Genomic DNA, 17,561 nt, shown 5'->3' with positions numbered 1-17,561 from the left:
GCCAGAACAAAAGAGACAAACTAGGAACACCTAGATGGAGGTAAGAGGATAATATTAAGCTGGATCTTAGAGAAATAGGATGAGGTGGTATGGACTGGATTGATCTTGCTCGGGATAGGGACCACTGGAGGGCTCTTGTGAAGATGGTAATGAAACTTCGGGCTCCAGAAAATGTTGTGAAATTCTTGACTAGCTGACTGACTGGTGGCTTCTCAGGGAGGACTCTGCTCCATGGAGTGAGTTGTGGATTGTGGACCCAGCGAACATCTCTGAAGAGACAACTGAGCGAATGTGGTTGAACAGGTCAACATGTGCCCCAGCTCCCTGACTAGCAGACAATGATATTTCTTCTTGCTAACAAGGTGGTTCAGTCTTAAGTACAATGCTATAACACATGTGCCTCAACATAGTGACTTGGCAATTACAAGTGGAAGTACACAGTATACATAGCAAACCCATGCCTGACAACTTGTCTGGCTTTAGTATAGAATAATATTACAAGACTCAACTGCCATGATCTTCTAAAAAAAAAAAAAATGTTTTATACACACAGAAAATTCTGATATCATAGTTCTGCAGTGTTGATGCAAGAATATGCTGAATCCATCAATCCCACAGTCTTCATACCTGACACATGTAAGGAAGTACTGTTAAGTGATTACCACAAAGATGTTACTGTTATTACTACCTATTTAATTCCAAAAGGGGAGAATTTATCGTCCGCTCGTTATTAATGTTGCAAATCAACTGCTGTGTAACAGAGTCCACATTCACACCCACTGCTGCAATTCTGTCAATATTTGCTTTGTTATCTTGACTTTGTGTTATTCTTGCATTAAAATCTGGCACCAATGCCTCCAGACAGAAGTGTGCAACAGGCTCTTCCACACAATTCCCTTTCAGACACTTCTCATCATGAGGACCACTTTGCCAGCTCTGGTTCTGCTCCACCTCGCTCGTTACCACCACAAACAGTTCCTTCTCCTTGCACTCAAGCTGCTCAAACAGGTAGGTGGTCACATCATTTCCCTGCAATCAACACCACTTTGTCACTGCATCCTATAAGCGACAGAGATGTTACAGGACTGTCACAGGTTTAACTCCTGTGAGTGGCAGCAGATTTTTCTACTTGTAATGATGATCTTTACTTAAGGAATCTATCAACCTTCTTGGAAACAATGATTTTTACACTTTTAAAAATTTTCACTACAGAATTTAACAGCACATTATGTTTAAAAACTTTTTCACTAGGATAATGCAGGAGGAATATTTCCAAAGATATATAAGTTTTTACAGAACTAATATCATTCCAGCCATCATCCAGTGGCATGGGGCATTTAAGTACCCTATTCCAGTGTGATAAAGAGTAAGGCACTATTCTGACATCTGCCTGGAGGGACTGGGAAAGCCATAAAAAAAACTCAGTCAATTGCCAGCTTCCATGCAGAGATTTGAAGATAGGTCCTCAAGAATATAAAGCACCTGACCTCAACAAAAGGTATCCACCATCTGACACTTCTGTTTTATTTAATGATGTCACTACAGTCTTGGAACACAGAGTGTGAAATAGCAGGATGACCTAATGAACAGTGAGATTATGTGAAAGAAAAAGGGCCATTTCCTAATTTCATGTAATATGCCAACATTTTCTTGGAGGGACTGAGGAAAACCACGAAAATTTCAGTCAGGATGGCTGGTGTCCTAACCAAAATTCAAACTGGTCATCCTTGAATACACATTAGAAACATGACTGCTTATGATAACCATCTTTGTATGTACTTTTTGAAATACAATACTAGAATATCTGTAAATGAACATAAATTTCAGTCTTGAATTAAAACATCAAAACATGAATACATTTAACTGCAAAAACACATACCCAACTGTATTATTATTATTATGAGCCAGAAAAACTATCAGGGTAAGATAGACAATCACTGTGTGAAGCACATGCACTGGGTGTGCATGTGGTAAAAGGCATAAAGGTAAATCTATCCCTGTAACAGGCCGTGAAGGCCCATAGGGTTGTGAGGCGTCGAAGCTCCCATATTTCCTCTAGACAACTGGCTCACAGATGGTTGTAAGTTTGTTAGTCTTATGTCCCAGACACCTTTTACCCCCCACCCAGGAAGATGCCTGGTACTCATTTAGAGGCTGAGTCAACCCCAGGGCTACAGTGCGGCTGGCAGGATAAAGTACATTAGTCTCTAAGATTATTTTCATCTGCATAATATTCAAATTAAAAATCCATACTTGAAAATGGTTAAAATCAATATATAAAGGAATCATGAATATCTATGGAAGTCCATCTAGTTGTTGATAGTGGTGCAAGGTTTCTCCCCTTTCTTTGTGCTGTTCCACTCTTTCTTCATTCAATTGTTGATTAAAGCAATGTACACATATTTTATTGACAGTTCAGCTTCACTCTTTCCCGCAAACAGGAATGTTTTCAGTTAGATTCAAAAGAATAAAATTATGTGAAGACAACAAACATTCAAGCAGAATATTTCCTACCATATCTTCGTTTTCCTTGGTTTCATTTTAAATTGGTCTTACTGTAATTGACAAGTTAAAGACTGTGTAAGGCTTTCAGCAGCTCCAAGAGTATATATCTGACAATAATTTATATATGTAAACAAACATATAAAGTAGAGATATCACAGTCATTAAAATAAGTCACCTGCCCAAACTGTTTTTCACTTACCCTGCCAATAAGCTGAGGAGATTCAAGTTTTGAATCCAGATTATAATATGTTCCATGGACTTGGCGGATTGTAACCCAGTGTCGTCTTCGCAGGGGCAAAAGTACAAAACCCAACTTGTAGTCACTTGGTACATTTAGTATGAATCCTAGAATGTTATCCAGGTTAAGACATTTTGGATCTCTAAAATGACAAGGCAAAAACATTGTGCAGTTTAAAAAATAATTATGATATGGAATTGATATAAAACACAAAGAGATATTAGAGTAGTGCTGCATTTTTAGTCTATTTTCTTTCTTACAGTAAGACACTAATGCAACTTATGACAACAAACCTTTGAAAAATATGCCACTCTTATGAAAGTAATTCTTTTGTGAAATGTTAAATGGTAACATGATGGATGTGTGAAAATTTTTTTCAGCTTTACGTTTCATGGAAATGTATAAAAAATTGTTGGAGCTATGCAAGCAAAATTTGTTATGGAGAAAGACCATGAACACAACTACAAACTATGAGATACACTTGTAAGGCAACAATTCCAAATACAGCAATAGTGCAAAACTTGATACATAATAAATCTGAAGTACACAATATCTGTATTTAAGTATCATACACAAACACATGCACATGCGAATACAGATACACTCACAAAATTGGTAACAATAAGAATAAATCAGTCTGAATCCTTCAAAACTGAATGATTTTTAGAGACTGTTGTCCGAATGGAGGTAAGTATTCCTTCAAAATGTTCTTTTATGGCCACTATATTTTGGACAGAAGACATCCAAAGTTGTTAAAGTTGTTTTGGCATAAGCTGTCTTAGAAAGTGGGGCATAACTTCTGGCACAACTGGGTCACAGAGCTCATTTTATGATAATTTCGAAGCTAATAAAATTCCCTTTCTGACACCATACTATACCAATTTATTCACCACAGTTGCATTTTCAAGATCTTCAAATTTAACCTTTTGCCTTCCATTTTTCAAAATGTGGAACTACGACATTTCTGAGAAAATATATAGCAAATAATTTTTCTTTAAGACAACCACAAATACGAAGTTGGATTTTGTGAAGTATACGCCATGAAGGTATTGACAGCAAAAGAGCTTGTTGTGGGGCATGGCATTATGTCTTCACCTAGCCACAAATCAGGCAAAACTTTAAATTAAATTATTGCTGGAAATTGTACAAGGGCTCCATAACAGCAATGAAGTGAGTACAATAATGCCTGGTAAGAAAGACTACATGTTAATTAAAGTCAGGTGTAGAATCTTTATTCAAAAACTACAGAAAGACAATATCTTTATTCATCTATGGAAGCCTAAGAAATTAATTGTACTTATTTTTGAACATAATAATGCAGGTTTGAAGAAACTGTCAAGTTTTGTCTGAACAGACCAGTGACTCATCTGCCTTTCTAAATGCCATGTGTCTTTTAAAGTATGTACATATGTATGAACAGCATTTTTCATTTTTCATATATCAATCTGGATTATCTAGCATCCACATTAACTGTAACTGGATTAGTGAGGGTCTACTGTATATAGTTAATTTATGTTAACCTAAATAAATAAAAGTAAAGAATTTTAAAGAAATGTTTCTTTAAGTTGCCGCCTCAATACAAATGAAGTGACTCCTCATAGTAAAATGTTTCACAAAACACAATCCCATTGCAATCTGAATTTTGTATTTGCCAGTATGTTAAATAACAGTTACATGATCACAATATATTTTTTTAAAATAATTACAGCACTGCATTCTGAATAATACAAAGTCAAAGGGAAAACCTGAAAACATTGAAAATGTAATATTTTTTGGCGTCTTCTTTCAAGATTCTAGTGGATATAAATCACTGCAAGTTTGCAAGCACATGTATTTCCAGTGGGGCTACGGTCTCACAAAGAAGCATTCAATTCTGAGGGGGCTGGCTGGAAATGTCTCTTTTCCATGTTAACACGACATGATATGATCCACATATGATGCTTCATTCAGAAACTGAAGGCAAACTAAATACAGTGGTTCAGGGATATGTGGCATGTCACACTGCATTTGGGCATATTCTCACAATGAAAGTGAATGAAAGTTTTAACACCTTGTCCCTTGCACCTTCATCTTTTCTGAGCACAGTTAAGTTACGGACAGATGCACCTGAATGAGATTCATCAGCTTTTCCAAAACCGATCTTTGCTTATTTCTACTCTTTCATGCTGTTTCTTTGCTAACATGTAATAATGACCTTTAAACCTGAACCTCAAACAGCTGATATGCTCAACAAACTTTCTGGCACAACAATGGGAGAATGTTAAACAGAAAGCGGCCTCCGCAGTCTAGGGGTAACGTTCCCACCTCATGACTCAAGGTACGCAGGTTCAAACCCGGCAGAGGTCATGGAATTTTTAAGGGCGGAAAAATTCAGGGAACAAGTCCTCCGGGAGGGACTTTAAGCCGTGTGTCCCGTGTCGTAGATTTACGGCACGTAAAAGATCCTCATGTCTCTAGGAGACCTCTGAGCAAAATTAGACAAAGTTTCCCACCCAAGTGGTTTCCAATTCCTCTGGTAGATGGGGAAGTATCCAGGACCACTGCCAGAGAGGGTCGACCTCGGCTGGCAGAACAGGGCTGATAGCGAGCACCAGTACTGGAAGGGCATGGCGACTGGTAGAATAATTAAAGGAGGGACGCACAATATATTAACAACTAGTTGCAGCGCATGGGGAAACCCACCCCCTCCAAAATAATAATAATAATAATAATGTTAAATAGAACACACACACACCCTTATGTATGCCATTCTATCATAATTAACCCTTGAACTTAGTCACCACATTTAGATTTGGTTACTAATGCAAAACAAATATTCTCATTCCACCTTCTCAATAAAGTCTGATAAGCTGTCAACCACCATAAATCAATAAAGCAACTGGAAGTCACTGTGTTCAAAACATAAGAATTATGTAAGTAGTGTGAATCTGCCTGGAAGAGGACGGTCAAGGAAGAAGCCATGGAAGTGAGGAAGGCACAGAACAAGGTTAACAGGAAAGGGAGAAAAAGAAATTAACTAAGTAGTGTGACTCTGGCCTGCTGTAAACGAAGGAGTTCAGTTCCAAAGATCAGGCAAATAAGAGTCATGAGTTATAAGCAGACAAATTCTTGAATTACTGAATGACTCACTTCCGTTTATCAAACCAGATGGCTTCGTATCCCTTTCGTTGAAGTGCAGACATAATCACGTTGATGTCATAATTTCCAAGCCCCAACAATGATTTATGTGGGTTAATCCACACATTTGGTGACAATGAATAGCAGATAGCATCTAATTCTGTTTTGCTGAATGCATCACGCTCTTGAAACAGGTTATTCAGTGCATGTAATGCGCACAATTCCTTCACCTGTGTGGAACAATCAGATAACTCAGCAGATGAGATTTCAGGTTCTCATGGTGGTGAAGATTCATATTGTGCTCTAGGATATGACACCAGAATGATAACCATATACCAAACCATTCAGGGCCATAAACCTAAACAACACACTATATCAACTGAGCAGATATCTTTTACGATAAATTATAGAAAAACATTAAGCTTAATATACTACTGTCCCTTGTCAACACTATCATACTGACCTGTCTCTCATGATATATGGTCCCATTCATAGCCACACCTATTCTTCTGTCACGACTCCAACAGTTTTCCAAACAAATAGTATTTTTCCAACATAGTGAAGACTGCATCTGTGAACAACTTCAGTTATTTTGGGGCAAAAGCGCAATCGTTGTGGAATTATATAATACAACATCTCCTTACCAACTTAATTTATTGCATTTCCTATTGACAATTACTTATGTGCTGTCTAAAAAAATTAATTTGCGAGACACAATGTTTTCTAACGTTAGGTTTTGAAGCATCCGGACTTTATCAATGTGGAATCGATAATATATTATATGGTTGTAATAGTGAATATTTTATATGTATCGTTCAATACGAATTGCAAATATTACGTTCCAAACTCAACATTTAATATAAAAATAGGCATATTACATTCCTGCAAGTCATAAACAGAAACCCAAGACAATTTTTTTTCATTATTCGTAAACACATCAATTTCAAATCTATCCACAAATAAACACATTGTGTGCAAATTATATGCCTATTACAAATCAAACTAGAAAAAATGAGAATTATTCATACACAGCAGACAAGACGATCCTCAAACACCAGTCAACAACAAAATTCACATACTATTTGGGGGTTAGTCACTTTTTCCGAAGTACAATTATACAAGTTATCCAACCATGCTGTTACTGACCCAGTTTCCACTGGTTCTTTGTTTAGGGAATATTGTGATGTATCCATTGGCTACCCGTGTTGACAACCGGAAGCTGTAGTAGTGGTGACAGGTAATGGTGGCACTTATTATTGAAGAGTAAATAGTTACAGTTCAGGTAAATATTTGTTGTGACAGCATCGAAAGTCTGTTTGAACTTAACGCCAGATAAATTTTTTATTTTCTCAGGAGCATTTATTGTTGACCAAAAGCACTGACAGAGTGAAACCAAACACGTTCACGAATTCAAACAGACCTTGTTGACATTCCATCTGTTCATTTGACATTGAAGCATAGTGTTTAAAACATTTTAATTAAGACAAATTTCGATCTTTAAGTATGTAAATGACTGAATACCATATCATGCAATGCTAAAGAATCAAAATTTGAAGCTGTCAAAAGTTCATAACTATTATGCAAGTATGCCCTAGAGTGAAATCTATTGGCAGCCTATTAAGTGTCATTGTTATTTTCAAAGCAAGGAACAGCAGGTAGTTAGTGCAGTTTGTAGCCTCTCTGAGAATGAACAATTCCAATTCCACAGACGTTAATATAAAATAGGCGATTTTAATGGTTTTCTTCTACCACTTGTGGTGTATCAGTTTGTTTAGATGTTGATGCACACAGGCAAGTTGCACAATACTCTCAGATCACACAATTTGAACGCTTTATGTACTGACTGTAGAGGCATAAATTTATTTGAAATATACAACTGGACAGACCAGATGTTTAATAATTCTTATATCCCCACCTAATATGCAGAATACTTCTGAAAACGTATTTTGCAATATTACATCATCCATTTATATCACAGGAGTGTACGAGTATGTGTAGTGGTCTGTTTTACACAAATGCCAGTTTCACTAAATGTCAAGGAGTATATTATACAGGTATGAAGTTACTAAAAGATTAAATCATGATATAAAGCATTCAAGCCTGCATTAAAATATTACCTCTCAAATCATTCTCTGTGAATGATATTTTGAAAAATGTAAAGCTTGTTGCATATCTGTATGTGAAATGACTTTTTTTTTTTTACTTCTTCTAAAAGTTCTTAAACTTCGCGTGGATCTATATGTGAAATAAGTTTCTGTACTTCTGTTATTGACATATTGTACATCCTCTTGTTTAGCCCAAAGGGTGTGTGGAATGCAAATAAACTCCACTGTACTATACACAGACCTTAATCTTCGTGATTTTAGTTTAGGAAATTTACAGTCTTCTGAAGCACCTATCATGAACTTCTAAATTCTGTTCTGTGTAAACTTTGTCTTGTAGGTTTGTTTTAAATCGAGTGAAAAAATTCATGATGTCTTGTGAAGTGCAGCATATTATGTACAGTTGCTGCAGCTCCATGGATTGATCTTGAGGAACTCTTTACACTTCAAGGTTTATAATCAGAATTGGATTTTCCACCTTTTGTAAGAAGTCTTCTGTGCTACTCTTTTACTCTGTGAAATGTGCTAGTAAAATCTAGGAAAGCAATTGTTTTTCAATTCTTGCCAAATTTTGGAACAATTTTTGCAGTAGTCAAGCAGCTTTCTTTGCTGAATAATGTATTAATTCATCATTGAACAGTTTTACAAATTCTCCTCGTTATGTTGAGCATTAAAGGTATGATTCGCAAGAAGTGACTCTTGCGGCTGGGCGATGCGGCAGTCTGCACATGCGCAGTAGGAAATTATTCAACCGCAGTGTCTCTGGATGTGCGGCCCTGGTCGACTGCCTACAAGACCAGTATAGTCGCATGGATCGCATCGCTTCGAGAAGATGCAACAGTGGCATTTTCAAGCACATAAGACATTGTTTTAATTGAATTAGTGGCACATTCATCCTTCATTAAGTGCCTATTAATTAGGGTGGTATTTAATCCCTCCTCTGATCTTGCTTTGAACAGGCCATACACAGATCTATTTCCACCATTCTCATTCAATACCAGGATGTAAAATTTCGTCTTCCTCATCTTCGAGCATCTGTAGACAAAGAACACCACTTTTATCCATGCGTTTCTCTCTCACTATCAGGAAGTAATTATACCAATTGCACAAAATCTACCTGATTACAGCCGCGTCTTAGGAATGGTGCAATCGTACAGCCGCTGCGGCTTGAGTTGTGCAGCTGAATCGCACGGCCCTAATCGCTTCTTGCGAATCATACCTTAAATCAGTTTGTTCTGAAATCACACACTCTCCATTCAGGTCCTTAATAACAATTCAAGACATACCTCACATGTTCGTAATGTGTGAAAGTTGCATACACAGATGTTTGTTATTTGTGTGGAGCCTTGTTGATGTCCAGTCATGGAGTAGACTGCTCATCTTGTTTAAGAAAATAATCTGGCATGATGCTATTGAATTGGTAGGTCTATCCACACTCACATAGTGTCTGAAAATCCTCTTTGCTTGACTGATAGTATAATACCTTCTAGAAGCTGTGCCCACCAACCTCCAAACATGTCACATCATTGTAACAAAGTCTCCAACTTGCTGATATCTTCAACTTCTGTTGTTTATGGAATAACATTCCAGATTTTGATCTCTAAAGCCTGCTGTACAATGTTAAAGGTTCTCCAGAGATAAAATCACGCACATTCAGTTGGCAGCATCTGTTATTATGGCATGTTTGTTCTTTCAGCCATCAGCTATTTTATTGTGTGTGTTTTGTCAAACTGCATTGAGTTAGCATACTGAACGAATTGTTTGATGTTGAGATTCCAAGTTTTGCGTATTTTCAGTAGACCAGGACACTCGCCCACGGCAGAAAACAGTGTTGGCTCTATGGACTACTTTCGGTGAAGAAATAATTTGTAGATAACACTGGTTGTCACATCCTGTAATGTGTATGTTTTTTGTCTATGAGAATACATGAAAGAGGAAGTTAATGTAAATAATCAAGGTAACTTAGAGGCCTTATGAATAGAAGTTTAGAATGATATTCTAGAAATCATGGAAGACAACTTTCATTGTATGTTGCAGAATTTGTTCCATCAGGACAAATAGTGCATGCATGTTTGAGGACACTATTCTCAGCAGCCATTGTGTTATATCACACCCACTTCAAGAGGCATTATTTTTGTCATAAGCGAAAAAGAAAGTAAAGGTATTCTGGTAACAGGCCTTGGAGGCCCATAGGGTTGTGAGATATTGAGGTTCCCACATTTTGTAGACAGTCAGCTCATAGATGGCGGTAAGATTGTCAGCCTTACGTGCTGGCTGCCCTTTACCCCCAAGAATATTCCTGGTACTCATTTCTGTTAGAGGCTGAATCGACCCCAGGGCCATAGTGTGGCTGGAAAGATTAGGTAAATTGAAAGAATCCACCTCATTGGGATTTGATCCCGTGACCTTCCGGCTTGTAGCATAGTGCCTCAACCAACTACGCTACCATTTAATGATGCCTTCAATATTAAGCCTATATAGTGTTGGTAAAAAAATAAGTAAAGGTATCCCTGTAACAGGCCATGTAGGCCCATAGGGTTGTGAGATGTTGAGGTTCCCACATTTTCTAGACAATCAGCTCATAGATGGTGGCAAGGTTGTCAGCCCTATGTGCCGGCCGCCCCTTACCCCCAAGAATATTCCTGGTACTCATTTCTGTTAGAGGCTGAGTTGACCCCAGGGCCATAGTGCAACTGGAAAGATTAGGTCAATTGAAAAAAATCCAATTACCTCATCGGGACTTGAGCCCACAACCTTCTGGCTTGTAGCATAGTGCCTCAACCAACTACGCTACTGCGTGCCCCATATAGTGTTGGTAGGCAGTATTATTGGAGAATAAGCTGTAATTTCAGTAGTAAAAAGCTCAGGAATTAAACACCAACATGGACTACATTTATAGAGTAAAAAAAAGTAAAGGTATCCCTGTAACAGGCTGTGGAGGCCCACAGGGATGTGAGATGTTGAGGTTCCCACATTTTCTAGACAATTGGCTCGTAGATGGCGGCAAAGTTGTCAGCCTTATGCGCCGGCCGCTCTTTACCACCAAGAATATTCCTGGTACTCATTTCTGTTAGAGGCTGATTCGACCCCAGGGCCATAGTGCAGTTGGAAGCATTAGGTAACTTGAAAAAATCCACCTCATCGGGATTTGGTCCCGTGACCTTCCGGCTTGTAGCATAGTTCCTCGACCAACTACGCTACCGCATGCCCCACATTTATAGAGTTCCTATTTTAACTAGCAAGTATTTTCTTTTATCATTTCAGATTAAATGTTAGACTATCAGAATTTACAAGTATCAAGTACAGATATATTGATTTAACCATCTCAAGTATTAACGAATTATCTGTTTTAACAGTTCCTGTACTTGTGAGGAATGTCTAGCATATGTAGAATAACAGTTATTCTGGATTTTAATATGGGATATCGAATACACGGCTGAGGATCTTCCGACTGGCAGTTACACAATTGTTTTTGAAATAATAAGAAAGCTAGATCATGGCAGCGGTTGTGGATCAGACTCCAACGAAAGCAGAGGCAACTTCTAATATGTTTTCTGCACCACAAGATCTGTCGGTACCACCAGCAGTGGACTACTCTTCCGTAAGAATGAAGGTAATAGAAGTGCTTCTTTAAATTATGTCGGTATTTCATTTATGAAATGTAAGTGGAGAAATTGGTTACTTTATTTTCAACCCTTTTCCTTTTTTAAAGTACTTGGTGAATGTAGTAAAATCTTCCAAAGAAGCCAGCCGTAGCATATTGAAGCAGACATCTGCTACCATCATCAGAGAATAATGTGAGAAAAAATTAATTCAGTGAAATTATAATGATGATGTATGATATTAGGATAATGGGATGTGCCATCAGAGCACTGCACGTGCTGATTATGGGCTGTACTAATTCAGGCAGTAGGCTGATCTGCTAATAGACCCTCTGTCATCAACTATCAAACATTTTCACGAAAAGTACTTATTTAGAAGAGCATCTTGAAACCTGTATTTTTTCAGTATTGGATGTTATGATTGGATTGTGGGTATGCAAAGCAGAGCCCACGGTATATTAACAAAACATTTGTAGGATTGGAAGGAAAGTGTCACAGTGAAAGTGTAATTCACATGGCATCCTTTATAGTTTCAAATGATTTGTGTGTTTTGGATTTCTTTTCCTCATCTCGTGTTTCCAACATTTAACTAATTTCATTGATCATAATTCTTTTGAGAACCTGATAGGTGCTTAGCTGGTCAAGTAATTCTCTGCCATTTACAGAAGCTGTAGGTACGTTGCAGCCTCCCACTAAACTGGTTCACACTATCACACTCTTCCTCTGTTGTTGCACTATCGGGATGGTACATGCACAGCCCAGCGGGCATATTGTGACACTGCTTGCAATACAGATCGGATTAGCCCCAAGTTAAAATCTGGTCACTGGCACCAGAGTGGTGGAGATTTAAATCCCTTGCTCCCAGATAAGAAAGAGTAAACATGCATTTTATTATCATGACAGCTGCATCCAGATCTCCCCCCCCTCCCGAGTTTTCTGATTGAAATTCTGTATGTATTTCTCACCTCCCTTTATCCTCATGTTTCATGTTACATGGAACTATGACATGGAAGTGTTTCTGTTTAACATTCATGCTTATTGACTTCCTTTTGCAGACAGCATTGGTAAGTCCAAATGAGAAACAGTTTGTTCTTCTACAAAAGCGACTCAAAGAGAGACTAGAAGATGGGAGAGGAGAGACCATCTTTGATGTTGGTGTTGGTGAAGGTAGATGAATCAGCATTCATAGCCAGTAATGCAGTATCCTCTATGTTTATTTCCTTATTATGACGAGAATGTTTTTAACTTGTAGATGGCAGTGAAAGTGGGTTGAAGCAAGATGAGTATGATGCATCAGTGGCCACTTTGCAGTCGTTGGCTGCTACGCTGGATGCAGACTGTGTGCCACTGAGGCACCGAAAAGTGGATGAAGGCGTCACAGGGCAGTATTTGGTGAGACGCAGGATAGATCAGCAAGACTTCTTAGAAATCAGGTTATAACAGTTTGTATTGCAAATCCTGTAATGTGTTTAAGGAAAGAGATAAGCTGAAAGTTTTCAGGAGTAGTTATTTAAGTCTGTGTTTATAAGTGGCCTGAGATACAGTTTCTTTCTGTGTTAATCTCACTATATATAGTAGCTAAAACTTTAAAGCAGTAATAACACTCAAAACCAAACTCCTTGTTTTTAGTCTGCAAGCGAACTATACCAACTGAACGACCGCTGCTTGTCAGTGAAGTTAGTGCCATTCTACCAGTTTACAGGGCATCATGTCTTGTAAGACTATAATACATTTTAAAGAGAAATTTCATGGAAAGTTCATGACACTGAAGGTGAGCCAGTACCTGCCATGTTATGGAAATTTTCTATCCATGGGCTGTAGATTTATATGTTGTGTAAGCAGTGCTGTCTTTTTCTAAAAATGTTATGGCATATAGACCCATTGCTAGGCAATGACCATGAAACAAACAAGGAGACAATGGCTGTTGCTAGGCAGTGGCCCACATGCAACATGGAACTACTGTTGGAAGTGGTGTTCCCTTTGTGGTCCACTCCAAGGCTCTATCACGCGACCAGCCAAGTCGGAGTGAATGAGTTGGTTGGTGAGCAGTCGGACGACTGCTGCAGTTCAGTTGTTGTAAGCTATTGCTGCTAGAAGCTAGTAGCTGAGGCAAGATGATAGTTTGGGAAACGAGAGTAAGGGGAGCATCCATCATTGAAAGTCATTAGTGAGCAACAACTGGTGAAGACACAGCAGTATGTGCTGTAATGAACTGCAGGGAGTGTGAATTAGTGATAGCGCCATAATTTCTTGTAATTATGATCAGTAAGTGGTCAGTAAATCCAATTACCAATCCAAAACCTGTGTATAGTCACCAATACATATGACAGTATGTTTGTCAGCACTCTCATTCTCAGTTTTTATGTGAAGGTCAAGACATACATTGCAATGATAAGTGTGCAAATTTTGACAAGTTTTCTGATACGTATAAATTGCTTGGTGATGTACTTGTATGTAGTGGGTGAGAAAGAGCACTGCATATAAAACAGTATTTATACTGCAGTAGAGAGGAAAGGGAGAGAAATACAGATGTAACATTGAAAATTATTGTTTGTAGGGTAGCTGTTGTGGGCAATGTTGATGCAGGGAAATCTACTCTGTTAGGAGTACTGACACATGGAGAGTTGGACAATGGAAGAGGACATGCTCGGCAAAGGCTGTTTCGTCACAAACATGAAATGGAATCTGGACGTACCAGTTCTGTTGGGAATGATATTTTGGGATTTGATAGTCTTGGTAGGTATGATTTCAGCTATACAAGTTAATCCTTTACCTATTCATTAATGAGATTTTGGTTTGATGTTCAATCATTTTTGTGTAGGGAATGTGGTGAACAAGCCAGAACATGGGTCCCTGGACTGGGTGAAAATCTGTGAGAAATCATCCAAGGTGATAACATTCATTGACTTGGCAGGTCATGAGCGTTACCTGAAGACCACAGTATTTGGAATGACCGGTCATGCGCCTGATTTTGGAATGCTTATGGTAAGATGATTATAAGAGTTTCTTGATCGTCTAGAGCAGAAAATGTCTATTTCTTATGCTATACTGATGGATTATCTTTACCCCTACCTTTAGGAATGATATTTAGAATTTGTTTTTATTTTGCTGTCTGTAACTACTCTGTGACTTTGGTAACAATAAATTTAAATTATGTTCTTTTTATTTTTTACTGTAATATTTTGTTAATAAACTTGTAAAAACTGATGTTTACAATTTTTCATTGCCTATTTCTATCAAGTTGGAACCAGTTACCATATTTTACATATAAGTTCAAATAGTGTAAATTCGAATAATGTGACCACTTCAAGGGATTTATTATCTGCACTGATCAAGAACATGTATACTAAATCGCAGTGTTACTGAATATGCATGCAAGTGTTTGGCTTGTATATTTAAGGACTTAATTCCTCTCTTGTTATAAAGGAATGACTATGGTGGATCATGCATTTCAGAATCGTCACTGAACAGCTGCTATTTAGTCCCACAAATCCCTGCTGTTATGGATCTGGGAAACTAATTACTGTCATTGGGAAAGCCTACAATTGGACTCGGGTCACATCTTCACACACTTGTCTTCTAAGATTAACTTTAATATTGTGACATGTAGACCCAATGCCAAGTAACAGCTATGTAAACAGGCAAAAGTACAACAACCATTGTGGTAACTTTGTTTCTCCAGAAACAAGAGAACATGCAATAATGGAAGAGTCATTTTCTGTGTGGTCCATACCGGGGCTGTATTACGAGGACTAGTAGTTTGGGTGAATCAGGTGTATAGTGCAAAAGGAAGAATTAGCAATACCATGCTATATGTGCAATATGTACACTTGACAAAAGGCCAAGCATAGTCGTAAGAGAGAATCCCATCCTCACCTCAGAGAGGATGTTACATGAGGGCTATGACTGTAAGGGCTCAGTTGAACAAAAAATCTCTGGTCATGAGCCTCAAGGGGCTTGGCTCTAAGATGAACTGATTGCCAGTAAACCACCAATCATAAAGTGACACTGACTTTTGTTGAGTCCATTGAAAGTTACAGTCATGAGAAGTGAGACACTGATAGCTGAGGTTGGGAACAATTTAGGAATACAGTCATGGAGTTGTTGGTATCACAGTCAGCATTTTTAGAAAATCAGATACTGATAATGCCTTAGTGTTATATTTAATATGAAATTCTGGGGCATTATTTTCAGGATTTGCAGAGTATATACTGTCTGAAATAATTCTGATGTGTTTTCAAGTGAAAGATGCAAGTATGCAGCTGTCATTCTCCCCATTTACAGTATGTCTTTCTGCATGTGACAAACCACTGAACAGATTTTCATGGAATTTGATGTAGTGGAGTTTATTGTAATGGACATTTTCCATGAAGACTTAGTGCATTTCTGCATGCACTTTGTATGTAACCCGCTAAATATTTATCAGTATTAGAAATGTTGCAAACAAAAGATGTGGAGAAAGCTGAAAACACACATTTTATACTGATCACACTTTTTCTGTAAATCTTACCATTTTTGAGACAATTGGACAAAAGGAATGAACATGACAGATTCATTACTTTGTGTATACAGTTTGTAACATGTTCATAATGTAGATATGATATTACAGGTAGGTGCAAATGCTGGCATAGTGGGCATGACAAAAGAACACTTGGGACTAGCGCTGGCATTGAGCGTACCAGTATTTGTGGTGGTGACCAAAATTGATATGTGCCCACCAAATGTCCTGCAGGATACACTGAGACTTCTGGTACGAATACTGAAGTCCCCTGGCTGCAGGAAGGTACCTGTTATGGTTAAATACAGTGATGATGTCGTCATTAGTGCTACAAATTTTGTGTCAGAAAGGTGAGATTAAACAAACTGTGAAAACCAATTGCATAATCTGGAAGTTTAACTTAGAACAGATTACTCAAGCAATCCTGGTACCTGTTTTGTAGGTTGTGTCCAATATTTCAAGTTTCCAATGTTACTGGGGAGAATCTGAACCTTCTGAAGATGTTCTTGAACCTCCTGACTGCAAGGATGATAAGCCGAGATGATGAGCCAGCTGAATTCCAAATAGATGACACCTATTCAGTTCCTGTGAGTGACATTTGAGTTGTATTAAGGTAGACATGTTGACATGTACACAAACATATAAGTTGCATTCCATTCTTACATTAGCTTTCACAGGTAAACATATTATTTTTTAGCCTACTTTGCTTACTTTGAAGAAATAAAAGGAGGCTTATGAGATCACCTTCCTGTGTGTATACCCTCTGATTCTTTGAGAGATAAAAGGCTAATCATATCACGGTGTCTTTGTATCCCCCCCCCCTAATTTTTTTATTTTCTGTGTTGTCCATGTTATATCAAAGGAAAGTAGTCAGTACTTGGTTTGGCCATATAACTGAATTGTGCAATTTCTTGTTTTACACAGGGAGTTGGGACCGTAGTGTCAGGCACAACCTTGAAGGGTGTGATCCGCCTGAATGACACCCTCTTGCTTGGACCAGATACGCTAGGGCACTTCATACCGATTGCAGTAAAGAGCATCCATAGGAAACGCATGGTTGTAAGAGAAGTGAGGGGAGGCCAGACTGCATCCTTTGCCCTGAAGAAGGTCAGCCAGTGTGCAGTGTAAAATAACTGAAATCTTATCTTGCACTCAGCCATGTCATAGTTGAGCTCAAGACCATTTTTAAGATTTCCTCTGTCTCTGAAACATTGGATTTTGGCTCAGTCATGATCCAGTTCCTAGCATGAGAGGATTTCAGTGTGTTTGTGAATTCATCTTGAAAGTTTTATAAATATTACATAGTACAAAGTTTAGGTGTATTGTTTGGTTTGATGTTAGTAATTAATGAAGCAGTGGAGCCAGGCATGTATGATGACAAATCATAAACATATCTACATTATCCTACAATATTATATTTAAGCATCCTGTTGCACTCTACACGATAAATGATACAAACTCCGTCCTAAGTGCAAACAATATACATTTATATGTCTTTG

At 38.0% G+C, this 17,561-nt stretch overlaps 2 protein-coding genes across 3 annotated transcripts in view; one reads left to right on the top strand and one right to left on the bottom strand.

Annotated features, from left to right (window-relative positions):
* Positions 1–163: 163 nt before the first annotated feature.
* On the bottom strand, positions 164–6,973 carry LOC111868602 (josephin-2). 2 transcript variants are annotated; one of them, XM_023859397.2, is made up of 5 exons: positions 6,889–6,973; positions 6,324–6,431; positions 5,873–6,090; positions 2,705–2,885; positions 164–1,029 (listed from the first exon to the last, which is right to left on the bottom strand). In XM_023859397.2, the coding sequence occupies exons 2-5, from the start codon at positions 6,429–6,431 to the stop codon at positions 685–687; spliced, it is 852 nt and encodes a 283-aa protein (XP_023715165.1). In that variant the 5' UTR covers positions 6,889–6,973; the 3' UTR covers positions 164–684. The 2 variants fall into 2 exon arrangements, with proteins under 2 accessions (XP_023715165.1, XP_023715166.1); XM_023859398.2 differs by having other exon boundaries at positions 6,324–6,425.
* Positions 6,974–7,066: 93 nt separating this feature from the next.
* LOC111868610 (GTP-binding protein 1) overlaps positions 7,067–17,561 on the top strand; it is a gene marked incomplete at its 3' end in the record, with an annotated part of 12,972 nt that continues 2,477 nt past the window's right edge. The window contains 9 exon segments of the mRNA XM_023859425.2: positions 7,067–7,142; positions 11,319–11,575; positions 12,620–12,731; positions 12,817–12,997; positions 14,122–14,300; positions 14,386–14,549; positions 16,174–16,412; positions 16,505–16,649; positions 16,987–17,169. Coding sequence (XP_023715193.2) covers positions 11,459–11,575; positions 12,620–12,731; positions 12,817–12,997; positions 14,122–14,300; positions 14,386–14,549; positions 16,174–16,412; positions 16,505–16,649; positions 16,987–17,169 — 1,320 coding nt within the window.

The sequence above is a fragment of the Cryptotermes secundus genome, unplaced genomic scaffold (assembly GCF_002891405.2).
Source record: "Cryptotermes secundus unplaced genomic scaffold, Csec_1.0 scaffold610, whole genome shotgun sequence".
Lineage (NCBI taxonomy): Eukaryota > Metazoa > Arthropoda > Insecta > Blattodea > Kalotermitidae > Cryptotermes > Cryptotermes secundus.
Note: the sequence above shows the minus strand (reverse complement) of the source record. Positions and strands in the feature narration are given on the sequence as shown.

Coding starts and splice junctions, on each gene's coding strand:
- LOC111868602 (XM_023859397.2), bottom strand. CDS start 6,431: ATGCAGTCTTCACTATGTTGGAAAAATACTATTTGTTTGGAAAACTGT. Junction 2,886..5,872: donor ATCTGGTTTGATAAACGGAA/GTGAGTCATTCA, acceptor TTGTCATTTTAG/AGATCCAAAATGTCTTAACC. Junction 1,030..2,704: donor CTCCTCAGCTTATTGGCAGG/GTAAGTGAAAAA, acceptor TGTTGATTGCAG/GGAAATGATGTGACCACCTA.